The 16,453-nt window shown below is 35.5% G+C and overlaps 4 protein-coding genes and 1 pseudogene across 6 annotated transcripts in view; 2 read left to right on the forward strand and 3 right to left on the reverse strand.

The window, feature by feature from the left end:
• Positions 1-12,509, forward strand: part of LOC100633437 (methionine aminopeptidase 1-like) — a 13,369-nt gene extending 860 nt beyond the window's left edge. Inside the window, exons 4-12 of one of the 3 annotated variants that reach the window (XM_019999130.1) lie at positions 1,966-2,049; positions 2,156-2,223; positions 2,286-2,356; positions 2,405-2,536; positions 2,840-2,945; positions 2,994-3,031; positions 3,087-3,152; positions 3,522-3,571; positions 12,373-12,509. In XM_019999130.1, coding sequence (XP_019854689.1) covers positions 1,966-2,049; positions 2,156-2,223; positions 2,286-2,356; positions 2,405-2,536; positions 2,840-2,945; positions 2,994-3,031; positions 3,087-3,152; positions 3,522-3,571; positions 12,373-12,501 — 744 coding nt within the window. In that variant the 3' untranslated portion in view covers positions 12,502-12,509. Of the gene's footprint in view, positions 1-1,965; positions 2,050-2,155; positions 2,224-2,285; positions 2,357-2,404; positions 2,537-2,839; positions 2,946-2,993; positions 3,032-3,086; positions 3,153-3,521; positions 3,572-3,622; positions 3,940-6,968; positions 7,177-12,372 lie in introns of those variants that run through there. The other 2 variants (XM_019999131.1, XM_011407019.2) reach the window with 2 other exon arrangements.
• Positions 3,986-6,406, reverse strand: LOC100633561 (probable serine/threonine-protein kinase DDB_G0271682). Its single transcript, XM_019999132.1, has 3 exons — positions 6,330-6,406; positions 5,963-6,283; positions 3,986-5,049 (listed from the first exon to the last, which is right to left on the reverse strand). Exons 1-3 carry the CDS (start codon positions 6,388-6,390, stop codon positions 3,995-3,997), a joined length of 1,437 nt encoding a protein of 478 aa, XP_019854691.1. The 5' UTR covers positions 6,391-6,406; the 3' UTR covers positions 3,986-3,994.
• LOC105313523 (uncharacterized) lies at positions 7,241-15,344 on the reverse strand. The gene is made up of 13 exons (XM_019999129.1): positions 15,261-15,344; positions 14,938-15,216; positions 14,823-14,888; positions 14,174-14,230; positions 13,947-14,010; positions 13,745-13,865; positions 13,423-13,482; positions 9,707-9,824; positions 9,251-9,656; positions 9,024-9,202; positions 8,908-8,969; positions 8,741-8,858; positions 7,241-8,598 (listed from the first exon to the last, which is right to left on the reverse strand). The coding sequence occupies exons 1-13, from the start codon at positions 15,298-15,300 to the stop codon at positions 7,355-7,357; spliced, it is 2,814 nt and encodes a 937-aa protein (XP_019854688.1). The 5' UTR covers positions 15,301-15,344; the 3' UTR covers positions 7,241-7,354.
• On the reverse strand, positions 15,344-16,341 carry LOC105313520 (trafficking protein particle complex subunit 1-like; annotated as a pseudogene).
• The window catches only part of LOC100633091 (60S ribosomal protein L34-like), a 1,678-nt gene continuing 1,557 nt past the window's right edge, over positions 16,333-16,453 (forward strand). The window contains exon 1 of the mRNA XM_003388129.3: positions 16,333-16,357. The gene's annotated coding sequence lies outside the window, so the exon portion shown is untranslated. The remainder of the gene's footprint in view (positions 16,358-16,453) is intronic.

Genomic DNA, 16,453 nt, shown 5'->3' on the forward strand with positions numbered 1-16,453 from the left:
ACTATGTCCCAACTGAGAATGGACCGGAAGTGGAAGCAGCTGCATTGGAATTTGAAAAATGTAGCTACGTCACTAATGACGTTTTATAATGATTTCATAGAGACATAGCCGATATTTTGGCTATCTTGTTTCACTCTTAAAATAGTCTTGTTCTTCCTGATAAGCAGTACAATAGCTGCTGGAGTCAACTAGTCTTCATAAAGGCCATCATTATCAGAAGATCTCGCTCTATTAGCTTTTAAAAAGAAGAATTATCAGTTTGGGCGCTCAACCACATGTGCTTATGTAAACTATGACATCATAGAACGTCATTGCGGTTAGCTTTGGTATGCCATTGGGTTTATAGGGAGAACCTGATTCTCAGGGTTCCCAAGGGCTGAGAGACCCAAGACCTGAGATCCTGAAGCGGCATTGGGCGAATAAGAACCTGTGAAAGTCTCATTCTTATCCTACACTCCTATAAAAAGTTATTCCAGTTTTTCTTGGTCCAAACTCAGTTGGGACATAGTATAATACTATTGCGTTTTTAGTTTTTTTAAATGGCTGTAACTCAAAAAGTTGAAGTCAGAATCAGCTCAAACTTTCTACACAGCATAAGTACATCAATATGTATCAGAAAATGTAATAAAAATTGGGGGTGATTTCGGAGCCATTTTTTTGAAAAAACCATGGGCTATAGCCTTGGGTATTTTTCAGATTTTGGCTCATTTTTTTAAAATGGTCGTAACTCGAAAAATTGAAGTCGGAATCACTTCAAACTTTCTACATTGCATAAGTACATCAATATGTGTCAGAAAATGTAATAAAAATTGGGGGCGATTTCAGAGCCATTTTTTTGAAAAAACCATGGGCTATAGCCTTGGGTATTTTTCAGATTTTGGCTCATTTTTTTAAAATGGTCGTAACTCGAAAAATTGAAGTCGGAATCACTTCAAACTTTCTACATTGCATAAGTACATCAATATGTGTCAGAAAATGTAATAAAAATTGGGGGCGATTTCAGAGCCATTTTTTTGAAAAAACCATGGGCTTATAGCCTTGGGTATTTTTCAGATTTTGGCTCATTTTTAAAATGGCTGTAACTCAAAAAGTTGAAGTCAGAATCAGCTCAAACTTTCTACGTAGTATAAGTACATCAATATGTATCAGAAAATGTAATAAAAATTGGGGGTGATTTCGGAGCCATTTTTTTTGAAAAAACCATGGGCTATAGCCTTGGGTATTTTTCAGATTTTGGCTCATTTTTTTAAAATGGTCGTAACTCGAAAAATTGAAGTCGGAATCACTTCAAACTTTCTACATTGCATGAGTACATCAATATGTGTCAGAAAATGTAATAAAAATTGGGGGCGATTTCAGAGCCATTTTTTTGAAAAAACCATGGGCTATAGCCTTGGGTATTTTTCAGATTTTGGCTCATTTTTAAAATGGCTGTAACTTGAAAAGTTGAAGTTGGAATCAACTCAAACTTTCTACACAGCATAAGTACATCAATATGTATCAGAAAATGTAATAAAAATTGGGGGTGATTTCGGAGCCATTTTTTAGAAAAAACCATGGGCTATAATAGCCTTGGGTATTTTTTACAAATTGATTTGTTTTAAAAATGGCCATAACTTAGAGAATATAGTCAGAATCAACTGCATGTATGTACTTGTATAACACGTGGTTTAAATCAATATTTAATTATAATAAGGAAGAGGGTTTTTTAAACCCATCCAAAAATTGTTTTCCCAAATGTCTTAAAGAATACGTGTCTTGATCTCTTCCCCACTACACTTTTATATACAGTTTTTTGTAAAAGGTCTAGTGGGTTCACCAACTATCATTCATGTCCTTATGTCAACTGTTTATTATAGCCCATATAAGGGCATCAATATATATGCATCAGATAAATAAAGGCTGATTTTAAATTCTTCTTTCTTAAATGCATTAATTTATATGGATCTATCTATTCCTCATTAGCTTGGTAGAGAAGTCTTAGACATAGCAGCAAAAGCGATCAGACCAGGTGTAACGACTGATGAAATTGATAGGATTGTCCATGAAGTAAGTATATACTTGTACATGTACTTCCTATATGTGCTTGTAAAGCACATATACATGTGCTTTTATGTGTACATAAATGTACATGTATCTCTCTGTCTTATTGTAGGCTTGTATTGAAAGAAATTGCTATCCTTCTCCATTGAATTATTGCAATTTTCCTAAATCATGTTGCACGTATGTTTATCATGTAGAATATTATCAAGTATTTTATTTTATTTTATTTTTATAATTATTAGTTCAGTGAACGAGGTCATTTGTCACGGTATTCCGGACAAACGAGAACTCGAAAATGGTGACATATGCAATGGTAAGCCTTTAACATGCACTTTAATTAGAATAACTCTTTATTCCCTAGTCGACATCACTGTGTATTACGGCGGGTTTCACGGAGACCTCAACGAGACCATGTTCGTCGGAAAACCGAGCGAGAGAGCACAAAAGATTGTTACGGCAGCATACGAGTGTATGATGAAGGGAATCGGCATTGGTAGGAGAACCTCCCTCCCTCTCTATCTTTTCTAGAACTACCGTATAACTGGAAATTTTGGAGGGTATTAAATTTGGCGAATTTGGCGTTTTAATAGCCATTCGCCAAAATAAAATCCGCCATTTTGAGCCATTATACGCATGCTCAATGGCATGTGGCCACTAATTCGCCAAATTAAAACCAGCGAATCACCGAAATTTCGCAATTTGCCAAATTTAACTCCCTCCAAAATTTTCCTCTATATGGTATATACATGTATATTTATGTACGTATACACGTCTTCATTTTCCTTTTCTCTTATAGTTCGTCCTGGTACTAAGTATCGTGATGTTGGTGCCGAGATTCAGAGCCACGCCCATTCTAAAGGTTTCAGTGTCGTACGGAGCTACTGTGGCCATGGGATTAATCAGTGAGTCATTGGGTGGGCGGGGCTTGATAATTATTAATTGATTTTTAGACTGTTTCATACTGTTCCGAATGTACCACATTATGCAAGTTAGTTAATTAATTATTAATAATAGTTAATTAATTGTTGATTTAATATTATTAGAAAATAAGGCGGTAGGTGTAATGAAGGCTGGTCATACTTTCACAATAGAACCAATGATATCTGAAGGTATGAGTACATGTACAATCAAGAGTACAATCACTACAATAATTATTAATAATAATTATATCTCTTTCTTTTATTTCTCCTTTATTTCTTCTACTCTTCCCTTTCATGCATTTCATACATTGTATATGTACATGTACATATACAATCATTATGATCTTTCTTTTAATCTCTTCTCTGTTCTCTCTCCCTCCTCATAATCTTTCATTTATTTTTCACCTGCATAATCTTTCTTTTACAAATATGTAACCTTCTTTCTCTTTCATTAATTTTTTCCTTCTCTTTCCTATTACTTTTCTTTATTCTTTTTCCTCTCATCTTTTCACTGATCCACCTTTCTCCCTTCTTCTCTCCCCCTCTCTCCCTCCCCAGGAGTGTGGCATGATGTCACTTGGCCTGATAACTGGACTGCTGTCACATCAGTAAGTTCAATACACACTAGCAGTGACATTATGTTGTCATGTTAATGATAGGACGGGAAACTCTCTGCCCAGTTTGAGCACACCCTCCTAGTAACCGAGAGTGGTTTTGAGATACTGACACTGAGGGAGGAAGGAGGAGGTAGACCTCATTACATGGACCAACTGAGGGCACTGGTTTAAGGAGAGGGAGAGGGAGAGTCAATTTAATGTCAAATATTTTATAAAAGTCTTCAATTATTCAAATAAAGCTAGTATAAAAATTAATGAAAATAAATTTTAGCAAGCATGTACATGTATTTAGGGAAGCAAGGTAGAATAAGTTGGTTATACTTCTTGATGTATAACCTATACGTGTACATAAACGTACACAAAAGGTAAAAGCAAAGGAAATGACGCATATAAAAAATTCAAGCAATTAAATATTTATATCTTCATCCTTTTCAATGCCTCTATTACTTGAGCCATAGTAGGACGAGCTCTAGGATTAGCATTAAGTCCTCTTTGTATGAGAGACTTCATATCAGACCAGGAGACACTACCAGATTGTACTTCTCTCTCTGCTATCGTCATTTCTGGTCGAGAGCACAAAATCATTTCCATAAGGAGAACAGAGTAACTGTAGACATCCATTGCTGGACTGTGTCGATCAGGAATAGGAGCTTCTGGTGCAGCATATGCAATATTGCCTTGCATAAATTCATCAGCTTGTACTACTTTAGCTGTACCATAATCTGTTACTTTAGCTTCATAACCACCAGGTCCAGTGCAAGGCTTTAATAATACGTTATGACTGCTCACATCTCTGTGAATAATAGGGTGAGGCTTAAACAGGTGAAGGTAGTTGAGGCCTAAAGCTACATCTTGAGCAATACTCAGAATCTGTTGATTGGTTAATCGGTTTCTGCGAAGCTCCCGATTAAGACTAGTGCTCATCAGCTCGGTCAAGATGAGAGGATTACCCACTTTAGTTGCACTAATAAACTGGACCAGGTTAGGATGATGTACTCTTGATGCTATACTCATTTCCTGCGAGAAGAGATGTAGATTATAATCTGAGATGACAATAGCATGAAGTGACTTGACAGCTACTCTTAAACCTCTAAAGATACCAACTGTAGTGACAGTATAACTTCCTCTTCCTAACTCCTCCTTTGTCAAAGTCACCTCATCTTTATTAATAACCCAGTCAGCCTCTTGAGTCTGACATAGCTCTCTATCTTTCTCCTGTAGCTTTCTATCCTTCTCCTGTAGTTCTTTATTCTTCTCTTGTAGCATTTTATTCATCATTTCTAACTGAAGACGATGTTCTTGCATTTCTTGCTCTTTTTCAATCTGTTGTTGCTTGCACATATGTTCTGCTTCATGAGACTGACGCTCTGCTTTCTGCCTCTTTTCTTTTTCTGCTTTCAGTTCTTGAATCAGTGTCATATTCTGCTGTTCCTTTTCTTGCAGAAGATTTCTTATATCCCGTGTATCACCTAAATATAATAATGGCGTTGAAAGAAATCCTACACCACTGGGACTAGATCAAAACCAAATTCATTATAAATAAGTTAAAATAACCAACATGTATTTAGCTATTTCTTTTGTGTAGTGGTGTAGGACTTTGCTTTACAATTACTTGCTTCATTGGGGCGAACCTGATTGGGGCGAGCCTGAGCTCGCCCCACTCTAGCTATACTCTAGTCTCGCCAGCCAGACCAATCCCATTTGGTCTGGCTGGCGAGACTAGTTATACTCTCAGTCACGTCACGTCTGTCCCTCTGCATCTGTCTGTCTGTATGTCCTCGTACATCACCCCTATTTATGCGTAGATCTAATACTGTAGACAGATACTATGCATTACCAATGCAATATAAAGTCAATTGTCAATTTTTCATTGAAAGTGGGAGCGGTCACAGTAAAATAAAAATGGCAACCAACACACTGGAAGAATTCATGAGCTTTCTAGCAGCAATATAAGGCAGATATACCGTCCAAAGACTTCTCCAGCAGCTATAGAAGGTTTTAAATTCAATTAATAACCTTGAGGCTCGTCTTTATTGATGCAATTGCTATTAAAACTGTGAAAGTCAATCAAGCTTTTTCTCAGTCATCTTAACATTGGATAATATTATATCTAAAGCTAAGTGAAGCATCTTTACAGACATTTATAGGCAAGAAATGTGTATGTGAAACTAGAAGACTAAAAGTTAAATAAAATAAATGATTATAAAGTGATTTTATCAGCAGCATTAAACTTTCATCATGTAAATCATGCTTGCTATGCCTAAATCATGATGCATGCTTTGAAATCATCAGGAGTAGATTATAGATGGATAGATCCAGTGCCATATAATTGCTTTGCTAGCTTAGGCTCGCCCCTTAATGTTCTACATTCATCTAGTTTACCTTTCAAACTAGTTGTTCTTTCAAGTGGCATAGCTGGTAGAGGATGTTCACGAGCTATTTCATCAGCTAATGCTGGATCACCTCCTTCTTTAACAGCTACACACAACATTCTCCAGCAAGGGATACCATTAGTCCTGTAAGCATAGTCTTTCTTTAACCAATGCTCTAGAACTTTTTGTAGGCATGAAATAGCATTTCCATGAGAACTGGCTTCAATGCTATTTATAGTGTCTATTTCTAGACGCAAAGAAATAGCAATGCCTCTCCAGTGAGCAGAGAGTGGCTTAACACAATCATAGACAGGATGAAAATCCTTAATATCTATTAAAAATGAATGAAACAGGGTTATGCACAGAAAAAATTTTACTTAGTTCTTCCTCAGAAACATTTATAAAAGCCTGAGCCTGTTGATGTCTATAAGCTGACATTTGCTTTGGGGAGTGGCCGCTTAACCATCCACATCATCATTTGAACAGCTTTAAATTAAATTTTTTTTTTTTGTTCTTTTGTTAACTTAATGTTTGTATTTTTTTTGTCTTGTGTCTTAGTCTTTCTGCTCTTTTTACCTGTTTGTTGGTCACTGGCAGAACTTGCCAGTGCTCCTTCAGTGCACAATCTGTCTAACTCTTATATTTCTAACTGTCATTCTTGTCTGTTAATGCACTGTAAAGATTTATAATAATAATAATAATAAAATAATAATAATAACTGAACTAGGGCTAGGCATGGTAATAATGGTAGGTATGCACAACAAAAATTAATTTTATTTAGTTTGGATTGTATGTAATTGTCCAGTTCCTTCACAAACAATTGAGAATCAATGGTGCTCCCCAACTTATAATGAGGATTCTTAATGACATACTCAACGTATATCTTAGTATAAATGTGCTGCAGAGTCTCCTGCAGGTCCCCTGCCTTGTGATCAGTGTTAAGAATAAACTTAGTACCCGCCAGGGTTTCGTAAATATCACTTACAACACTAGTATTGACATATGGGTAATGATAGGACGGAAAACTCTCAGCCCAGTTTGAGCACACTCTCCTAGTAACTGAGAGTGGTTTTGAGATACTGACACTGAGGGAGGAAGGAGGAGGCAGACCTCATTACATGGACCAACTGAGGGCATTGGTTTGAAGAGAGATTGAGGGAGAGCCAATTTAATGTCAAATATTTTATAAAAGTCTTCAATTATTTCAAATAAAGCTAGTACAAAGTAATGATAGGAACATTTTAAAGAAAAGAAGCAAAGAACAATATAAAATCACACCACTAAAATAAGAAAATCCAATCTGAAACATTAATACTGACTGTAAGTCAGAAGAAAAACTAATTTTAAAGATAAAGTCACACAATTTAAAAAGCAGCAATAGAATAACAAACTACAACAATAATCAGATCTTCATCCCTTTCAATGCCTCTATTACTTGAGCCATAGTAGGACGAGCTCTAGGATCAGCAGTAAGTCCTCTTTGTATGAGAGACTTCATATCAGACCAAGAGACACTACCAGATTCTCGTGCTCTCTCTGCAATCGTATATGCTGGTGAAGAGTGTAAATTCATTTCCATAAGGAGAACAGAGTAACTGTAGACATCCATTGCTGGGCTGTGTTGTTCAGGATCACGAGCTTCTGGTGCAGCATATGCTGGATTGCCTGGCATAACAGTACCAGTACTAGTGCTTTGTTGCAATTTAGCTGTACCATAGTCTGTTATTTTAGCTTCATAACCACCAGGTCCAGTGCAAGGCTTCAATAATATGTTAGCACTGCTGACATCTCTGTGAATAATAGGCTGAGGTTGAAACAGGTGAAGGTAGTTGAGGCCCAAAGCTACATCTTGAGCAATACTGAGAATCTGTTGTTTTGTTAACTCTTTCTCCTGAAGCATTTTATAAAGACTAGTGCTCATCAGCTCGGTCAAGATGAGAGGGTTACCCACTATAGTTGCACCAATAAACTGGACCAGGTTAGGATGACGTACTCGTGATGCTATGCTCATTTCCCTGGAAAAGTGACGTCGATTATAACTTGAAATAATAAGATAGTGAAGTGACTTGACGGCTACTCTTATACCTCTAAAGATACCAACTTTAACAATAGCATAAGATCCTCTTCCTAACTCTTCATCTGTTGTCAAAGTCACCTCATCTTCATTAATAACCCAGTGTTCATCCTCTTGCTGCTGCATACTAAATAGCTCTTGTGACTGAAGTAGCTCTTTGTCCATGTCTTCTATCTTTGTCTTCATAATTTTGAACTGAGATTCATAATCTCTTAGCTTTTGCTCTTTTGCTACATTTTCTTCATCTTTTTGTTGCATTTGACGAGAATATTTTTGTATTTGATGATCATATTCTTGCTTCTCTTGCTCTCTCTGGGCTTCTTTTTCTTGTAATTGGTGACTATAATGTCGTATTTCTTGGTCCTTTTCGGCTATTTCTCTGTATTTCTCATTCAATTGGTCACGATATCGTTGCACTTCTTGCTCCTTCTCTGCTTCTTCTATCTCCTTTCTTCGCAATAAACGATGATATTTTTCTTTTTCCGCTGCCAGTTCCTGCTTTGAACATTCAAGTTGCTGAATTAGCGTCAAATTTTGTAGATTTTGCAAATTTCTCATATCTCCTGCATCACCTATTTGCATCAAATTATGAGTGATACTATCATAGTTATAGTAATGTATGCATTCAAGGAATGATTGTAGTACTCTATATGGTATGTACAGCTAATGAGATGAGTGAGTTGATTAAGCAAGCATGGCATGACTTTATCTTACTTTGATAATAGTATGATAAAGTTTTGTCATAATATTTCATTTGATTGTAGACATGCATGAGAAGCATTGGAAAACGGTGAGTGACTGACGATACTGATACAATACCAGCTGAATGTTTCTGAAAAAGGAAAAGATACATGCTGCCATCTCTTTTAGTATAAGTATACCTTGGCTTTAATAGCTCTGAGAAGGTCTTTAACTAATGTTGGATCATAATTTCCTGGAATATCTATTATAATTATTATGAATCCATTAAAGCTTAATTCTAATAATATATAAAAACCTGTTGCATCAATCTGGTTCATCCAGTTTGTTCCAATAACATCAGCTGCACCATGTTCAATCATATGGTCTTTAGTGCTAGGCATGAATTCAAGAATGTCACTTGCAGCCTCTAAAAAATCCAATTGTCTCTCATTGGACCAAAAATAACAGTGATTCAGCACTTCTTCCACGGATATTCTGTATAAAAAACAACTACATGTATCTTGTTTATTTTTTACTTTTTACCTCAAATCTTTATCTTTATGAATCATTTGCTTTATAAGGTGCTTAGCTGTCTCCCTATCTTTCACTTCATCACTTATATCATCAAGTGTATATGAGTGCGTACCAAAGTTCTGAATTATAGCAACAATGTCATTTCCAAAAGGATGATGACCATCAGAAAGAACATAGTACATAACACATCCCATTGAAAATATATCGACAGCTTTACTAAATTTCTTTACTGTCTTGTTTACCAACTCAGGAGCTAGCCACATCAATGTTCCTTTCAGGCCAATAGTTGTTTGAGAGTATCGATCAGGTTCCAACTCAGTAGCTATGCCAAAATCTGAAATAACGGCTTTAATTTGCATTGAACCTGAATTTCTTTGGACTATAAGAATATTGCTCGGTTTTACATCTCTATGGACTAAAATATTAAGTCTGATATACAACAACAATAGTTATGATATATCATACCAATATTATGTTCATTATGCAAATGGTTCAATCCTCTTATTGCACCATGAAGAATTTCCTTTTTGCTGACAACAAAATCCCTCAAAATGGCTTCTCTTTTTTCCTCATTTTTAATAAACTACATTGATACAAAAACACTTTTAAATCATTTCAAAAATTAAAAAATGCACTGACATTTTCTAAGCTAGTCAGACAGAGTTGAAAAGCAAGATAATAATATTCCACATCACTTTCCTAAGAGGACATAAAACTATGAATTTCCCAATTAATATATTTACAGAATGGTAGTATTCCACTATATTTTCATGCTTCCTGAATTGCATCAACATTTTTATCTCTGTACCAGTTATTACATCTTTTTTACCAACTTTGACAGCAACATCATGTTCACTAAACTGACCCCTGTAATGAAAAATATAGTTCAGAATTGCCATTCAACAGAGGAACAATAATAACTTACTTATAAACAGTAGTTCCTTTAGATCCATCTCCTAGTTTCTCAGTACAAATATAGCTAATGTCTCCTAGAGTAAAATAAAACATAAAAATTTATCAACTATCTACATGCATAAATTTCTATTTATTTTTGATTTTTGAATATAATTATTTCACCTGAAAAATAGCCCAATATACAGTAATTATATGAACTACCATATCTATGCAAGCAATGATTATAGTAACACTGCAGTATCTATGATAAGCATAATGTGCCCAAGTCACTCTATATGCATGCATTTGAATAAATCACTAAATCAGTGTAATAATAAGTAACAACCTATTATTTTGATTGCATGTCTATCAGGTTGTCGTTCTGCAGCATCATCCTTTGCTTTCTGTATACACAAAAAATTGATTAAAAATAAATCTGCTTTGTATACATACAACACTACATATTAGCACATCATTTACTTCTGAAGTTAAATTGTGTAGATGTAAAGAGCCAATAGACTCGATTACATGGTCTACTTTTGTTTCAATTCTTTGCTGACTTTCAAATGTATCAGAAAATCCTACAAGAATAGGAAGATTAGTTATCACATATACCTTCTTTCTAACATTCTTCCTAGGTACCTAGCATACCTTCTTCACATAGATTCCTTAAATCACCATCATCTAATTTTTCGTGTTGCCTGCTTGACCACCTATAAATGTTTTAGTCTCGCATAGCCAGACTCTCCAGATGTCAAAAAGGGGGATGGATCTGGCTACGCGAGACTATAAATGTTTGTGATGTGTTGTTACCTTTATGCCCAAGATACCGTATAGGGGGTAATTTTGGAGGGGCTAAAATTTGGCGAATTGCTAAATTTTGGTGATTGGCAGGTTTTTAATTTGGCAAATTTGTGGCCACATGCCATTGAGCATGTGTATAATGGGCTCAAAATGGTGGATTTTTATTTTGGCAAATGGCTATCAAAACACCGAATTCGCCAAATTTAATCCCCTCCAAAATTACCCGCTATACGGTATACTATATACAAGCAACATTTGTGGTTTTGATTTCGTATCAAAAATATGTTTGGATCAAAGTAACCACAGATCACAGATCGGTTGCTTTAAGGGTCAGCTAGTTGCTAGCAATATCGAAATTTTTTCTGGTGAAATGTTTCTTGATCACATGTTACAATATGTAACTAGAACTGAGCTAACACCGTTTGGTTTATAGACCCCCTTAGGCGATAAGACTATTTTCAATGAATATGATTACAATAATGATATTCATTCATAATAAATAAAAATTTCCTATACGGTATCCACCCACGATGTAAATTACTGACGGCAAGAAGGCCTCGAGATCAAAAGAAAATCAAAGGCGGTGACACCGCCTGGACATTTTTCTGAGCGCTACAAGGTACTACAGGCTTACAAGGAGCATTTATGGAAAGTATGGAGGCCAAACTACATCATATAGACCAGGTAACTCTTGCTGCAGCATAGTTTTCATGCTATGCTTCATCTCGGCACCTTGGGCTTTGATCTGCCTTTGATGTGGAGAGCTTCTTGCAGTCAGTAATTTTATTCGTGGGTGGCTCCGTAAATAATTCATTCAAAACAGTCTTAGCGCCTAAGGGGGGTCTATATAATACATGCCTACAGGCTATGTGTTCAGGCATCTTTCTGTGAGTGTGCCAGCACCCTATTAGCTCTAGCCCACTACCCACAATAATTAAATCTTACCTTCTTGCTCTAACCCCTGACATTCTGAGAAAACGCAGCCAGAGCTAATAAGGCCTTTAATCATGGACGTATGCTTTTAATTGATGAAAAAAGACTGGGCGAGGTCAAATAATTAATAGGAAAATGCATCATGTGCATGCAATGCAATGAATAATTAATTTCATAGTTGTGAGTGTGATTTGTGAAGCAACAAAATAGATTTAGAATTATTATAAGTATAGTAAAAGTATTGATTTACTATAAAAAGGTTTGGATTGTATGTGATTCCAGTTCCTTCACAAACAGTTGAGAATCAATGGTGCTACTTATAATGAGGATTCTTAATCACGTACTCAACGTATATCTTAGTATAAATGTGCTGCAGAGTCTCCTGCTGGTCCCCCGCCTTGTGATCAGTGTTAAGAATAAACTTAGTACCAGTCTGGGTTTTGTAAATATCACTTACAACACTATAGTAGTGACATATGTTAATGTTATGGTAATGATAGGACGGGAAACTCTCTGCCCAGTTTGAGCACACTCTCCTAGTAATTGAGAGTGGTTTTGAGATACTGACACTGAGGGAGGAAGGAGGAGGCAGACCTCATTACATGGACCAACTGAGGGCATTGATTTAAGGAGAGGGAGAGTCGTCAATTTAATGTCAAATATTTTATAAAAGTCTTCAATTATTTCAAATAAAGCTAGTATAAAATAAGTTTTTGTAAACATGTTTAAAGAAGCAAAGTATATGTGTATAAAGAAGAAAGTCACACAAAAGTAAGTAAAATGGGGAAGTTAATTGGGCTGGAAATAATAGTGACTCAAGACTGCTTCCATAGATATTCTGTATAAGACTATAGAATTATTTTCATATTTTTTATGTCTTACCTCAAATCTTTATTCTCATGAATCATTTGCACTATAAGGTCCTTGGCTGGCTCCCTATCTTCCACTTTACCACTTATACCATCAAGTCTATATGAGTGCGTACCAAAGTTCTGGACTATAGTAATTATGTCCTCTCCAAAAGGATGCCGACCATCAGAAAGAACATAGTACATAACACAGCCCATTGAAAATACATCAACAGCTTTACTATATTTCTAATGAGAAATTAAGAAAATAGTCACATCTTATGTTACTTACCAGCCTTGGATCTCTACGTTTATTGAGTAACTCAGGAGCTACCCATAGCAATGTGCCTTTTAGGCCAGTAGTTGTTTTTGAAATTCGCCCAGGGTCTAATTCTGCAGCTATGCCAAAATCTGAAATAACAGCTTTAATTTTCATTGAACTTGAATTTCTTCGGACTAGAAGAATGTTGCTTGGTTTAACGTCTCTATGAACTACATAAAGTCAGTTATTAGACATAATAATAGTTATAATAATCATACCAATATTTTCTTTATGTAAATAACTCAGTCCTTTTATAGAATCAAAAAGAATTTCCTTTTTATTGACATAGAAATCCCTTATTAAGTCTTTTCTTTTGTCCTCATTTTCAATAAACTAAATCAATAAATATTTGATTTCATAAATTAAGTTTATGAACTGACATTTTCTAAGCTAATATCACAAAGTTGAAAAGCAAGATAATTGTATTCTATATCACTGTCCTAAGAGAAGATACAATAATGAATGAATTGTCTGATTAGTATACCGTATAGCGGGAAATTTTGGAGGGACTAAAATTTGGCGAATTGCTAAATTTTGGTGATTGGCGGATTTTAATTTGGTGAATTAGTGGCCACATACTATTGAGCATGCGTATAATGGCTCAAAATGATGGGTTTTATTTTGGCGAATGACTATCAAAACGCTAAATTCGCCAAATTTAATTCCCTCCAAATTTCCCGCTATACGGTAATTATCACTTACAAAATGATAGTATTCCACTATGTTTTCATGCCTACAACGTTCCAATATTTTTTTTTCCAAATCCCTTATTGCAGTCTTTTTTCCAACTTTGACAGCAACATCTTTTCCACTAAATTGACCCCTGTATAACACTGAGTTAAAATCATTACGATAAAATGAATAGTTGCATGACAAACAAAGCTGGAAAATCAACAAATCTTACTTATATACAGTAGTTCCTGAGGCACCATCTCCTAGTTTTTCATTACGAAAATAGGTAATAGCACCTAATATAATAATAACTATAATAAACATGTATTCAAGCAATTATGATAAGAAAGAAGCACAGATTCATTAGGCACAGCATGCATGTGCACTGCACTGGGCAGTCAGTTTACATAAGTACAAAGCCACAGTGCTAGTAAGGCAATGGCACAAATGATGTCATACCTATTTTGACTTCATTGGCTGCACCTGGATTGAAATGATGTTCAGTGCTCTTAAGATCTAGAATTAATTTTTTTTAATATTATTATTGAACATATATACACGTAGTTACAGTATAGCAGGAAATTTTGGAGGGAGTTGAATTTGGCGTTTAGATAGCCATTTGCCAAAATAAAACCCACCATTTTGAGCCATTATACGCATGCTCAATGGCACATGGCCACAAATTTGCCTAATTAAAACCCGCCAATCACCCAAATTTAGCAATTCGCCAAATTTTAGTCCCTCCAAAATTTCCCGCTATATGTGCTTGAATTTTTTAAACCAAAACTGAAGGAAATTTTGTTTTGTGCATTAAAATGGGTAATATAACAGAAGTTTATCTTAGCAATGCCTATATCATGCAAAGTGGCATAGCTACTGTTAAAGGATGCTTGTAAGCCATTTCATGAAATTGCTAATTTTAGCTAATACTGGGGTTTAATGTAATCATAAAAATTTAAATCCTGGTCAATATTGTAGATCTACTATGACCACTGGTATTGAATTCTTAATAAAAGTTCAATACAACTATAATGTATATTCACATTAAATGTCAAAAAGGGGAGGTGTCTGACTAGTGAGACTACATACGTCATACTGACAAGCTCACCTTCACTGGTATGCAATGTTGGAGATAAGGCTCCTCCTGGTCTATAGCTATCTGAGCTTTCACTTCCTGGCATAGGAGCAGCTGATATAATGCATTAAGTTAAGTTTTTACCTACCTTGCATTTCTCCATCAATACCATCAGCTACAGCATTCTCTCCTATTTCTCTAAGAGCAGCTATCAGTGTATCTATTGTTGGAGTCTCCACACCATCAGCTTTACGCAACCAGCTAGCCAAACACTCGATAAAACAATCATCTATTTTTCCATGGTCTTTCTTTATCTTCTCTAGTGTATTATAAAACAATTTAAGACGAAGACCAAGTCTATCATATAATGTCTTGTTGAAGTGATACCTCTCAAGTAATCGAATCAATTCATTGAGATCGTTAATGTCTGCAGCAATATATCATAAATGATCGTTATAGTTCTATGCTTACTCAAAATCCTTCCACCATCAAAGACTGCTAATTGAGCCATTTTAAAGGTTCAAACTTCAAAATACAAATCAGAAATCACGTGATAACTGTTAAAAAATTATAAAAGCATAGATAATTAGAGTTTTAACAGTTGACTTTTAACCACACCCTAAGTCCCTAAAACATTCATTTTGTATTAGTATAAAAAGGTTTGGATTGTATGTAATTGTCCAGTTCCTTCACAAACAGTTGAGAATCAATGGTGCTCCCCAACTTATAATGAGGATTCTTAATCACGTACTCAACGTATAGACCAGTTGGTGCTAAGTATATTCATAGAATTTTAAGTATATTCATTGTGATGCCGTAAATAAAGTAAAATTTTCTTTCCGCCATTTTGGAGTCCTACTTCCAATGGATGTCTATGGAGCGATCGTGAAAAGAGCTTATTCTCCAAAAACTGCTGTATTTATTCGATACAGCAATATTGCTACTGCTTACTGACCATCATCCAGTGCCTAGAGTTGGCTCATGGACTTTAATACGTGCCACTAGAAGATATAGAAGCAAAGATATTACTTTCTCCCATTCTACTCTTAGTAACTAAGACTCCAAAATGGCGGTAGGAAAATTTTACTTTATTTACGGTATCACAATGAATATACTCAAAATTCTATGAATATACTTAACACCAACTAGTCTATATCTTGGTATAAATGTGCTGCAGCGTCTCCTGCTGGTCCCCCGCCTTGTGATCAGTGTTAAGAATAAACTTAGTACCCGTCGGGGTCTCGTAAATATGGAGCTTGTACTTATCAGTGGAATAACCAATGAAACCATCTCTTGTACTGACGGGGGAAAGGCGAGAGAGGAGGGATTTTAAGGAATAGACCATGCCGTAGAGTAGCTTCCTTTCTTCTTCTGGTGATATCCCGCACTCCTTCACTTTAGCCCACTGCCTGTAGAAGAGACAGGAGCAGTTTCTATCAAAAATGTACAAGTTATAGACGACCATTTTTAATGGGTGTGGGTAAAGTGACCACGCCTATTTTAATATTTAACCCTATTGATTCTCTTTTTGATTGATTCTTTCTCTTCCCACGAGGTTTACTTTCAAGGTAAGAATCTTTCTCCATCTTTCCTTTTGCAAGCTTTAAGATAATATAGAACCATTACTATCTTTATATTTTAGATGACTAATAGGCTGACGTACC

The sequence above is a fragment of the Amphimedon queenslandica genome, unplaced genomic scaffold, assembly GCF_000090795.2.
Source record: "Amphimedon queenslandica unplaced genomic scaffold, v1.1 AMPQUscaffold_13287, whole genome shotgun sequence".
Classification (NCBI taxonomy): Eukaryota; Metazoa; Porifera; class Demospongiae; order Haplosclerida; family Niphatidae; genus Amphimedon; species Amphimedon queenslandica.

What these genes read in the sequence shown, in the direction of transcription:
- LOC100633561 (XM_019999132.1), bottom strand. Translation starts at nt 6,390, where the DNA reads ATGTCAGCTTATAGACATCAACAGGCTCAGGCTTTTATAAATGTTTCT. An exon ending in TGTTTCTGAGGAAGAACTAA is followed by an intron (nt 6,284 to 6,329) that starts GTAAAATTTTTT and finishes CATTTTTAATAG; the next exon opens with ATATTAAGGATTTTCATCCT. An exon ending in AAGAACAACTAGTTTGAAAG is followed by an intron (nt 5,050 to 5,962) that starts GTAAACTAGATG and finishes TATTATATTTAG; the next exon opens with GTGATACACGGGATATAAGA.
- LOC105313523 (XM_019999129.1), bottom strand. Translation starts at nt 15,300, where the DNA reads ATGGCTCAATTAGCAGTCTTTGATGGTGGAAGGATTTTGA. An exon ending in TGATGGTGGAAGGATTTTGA is followed by an intron (nt 15,217 to 15,260) that starts GTAAGCATAGAA and finishes ATATTGCTGCAG; the next exon opens with ACATTAACGATCTCAATGAA. An exon ending in TAGTGGAATACTATCATTTT is followed by an intron (nt 13,483 to 13,744) that starts GTAAGTGATAAT and finishes ATCTTCTCTTAG; the next exon opens with GACAGTGATATAGAATACAA.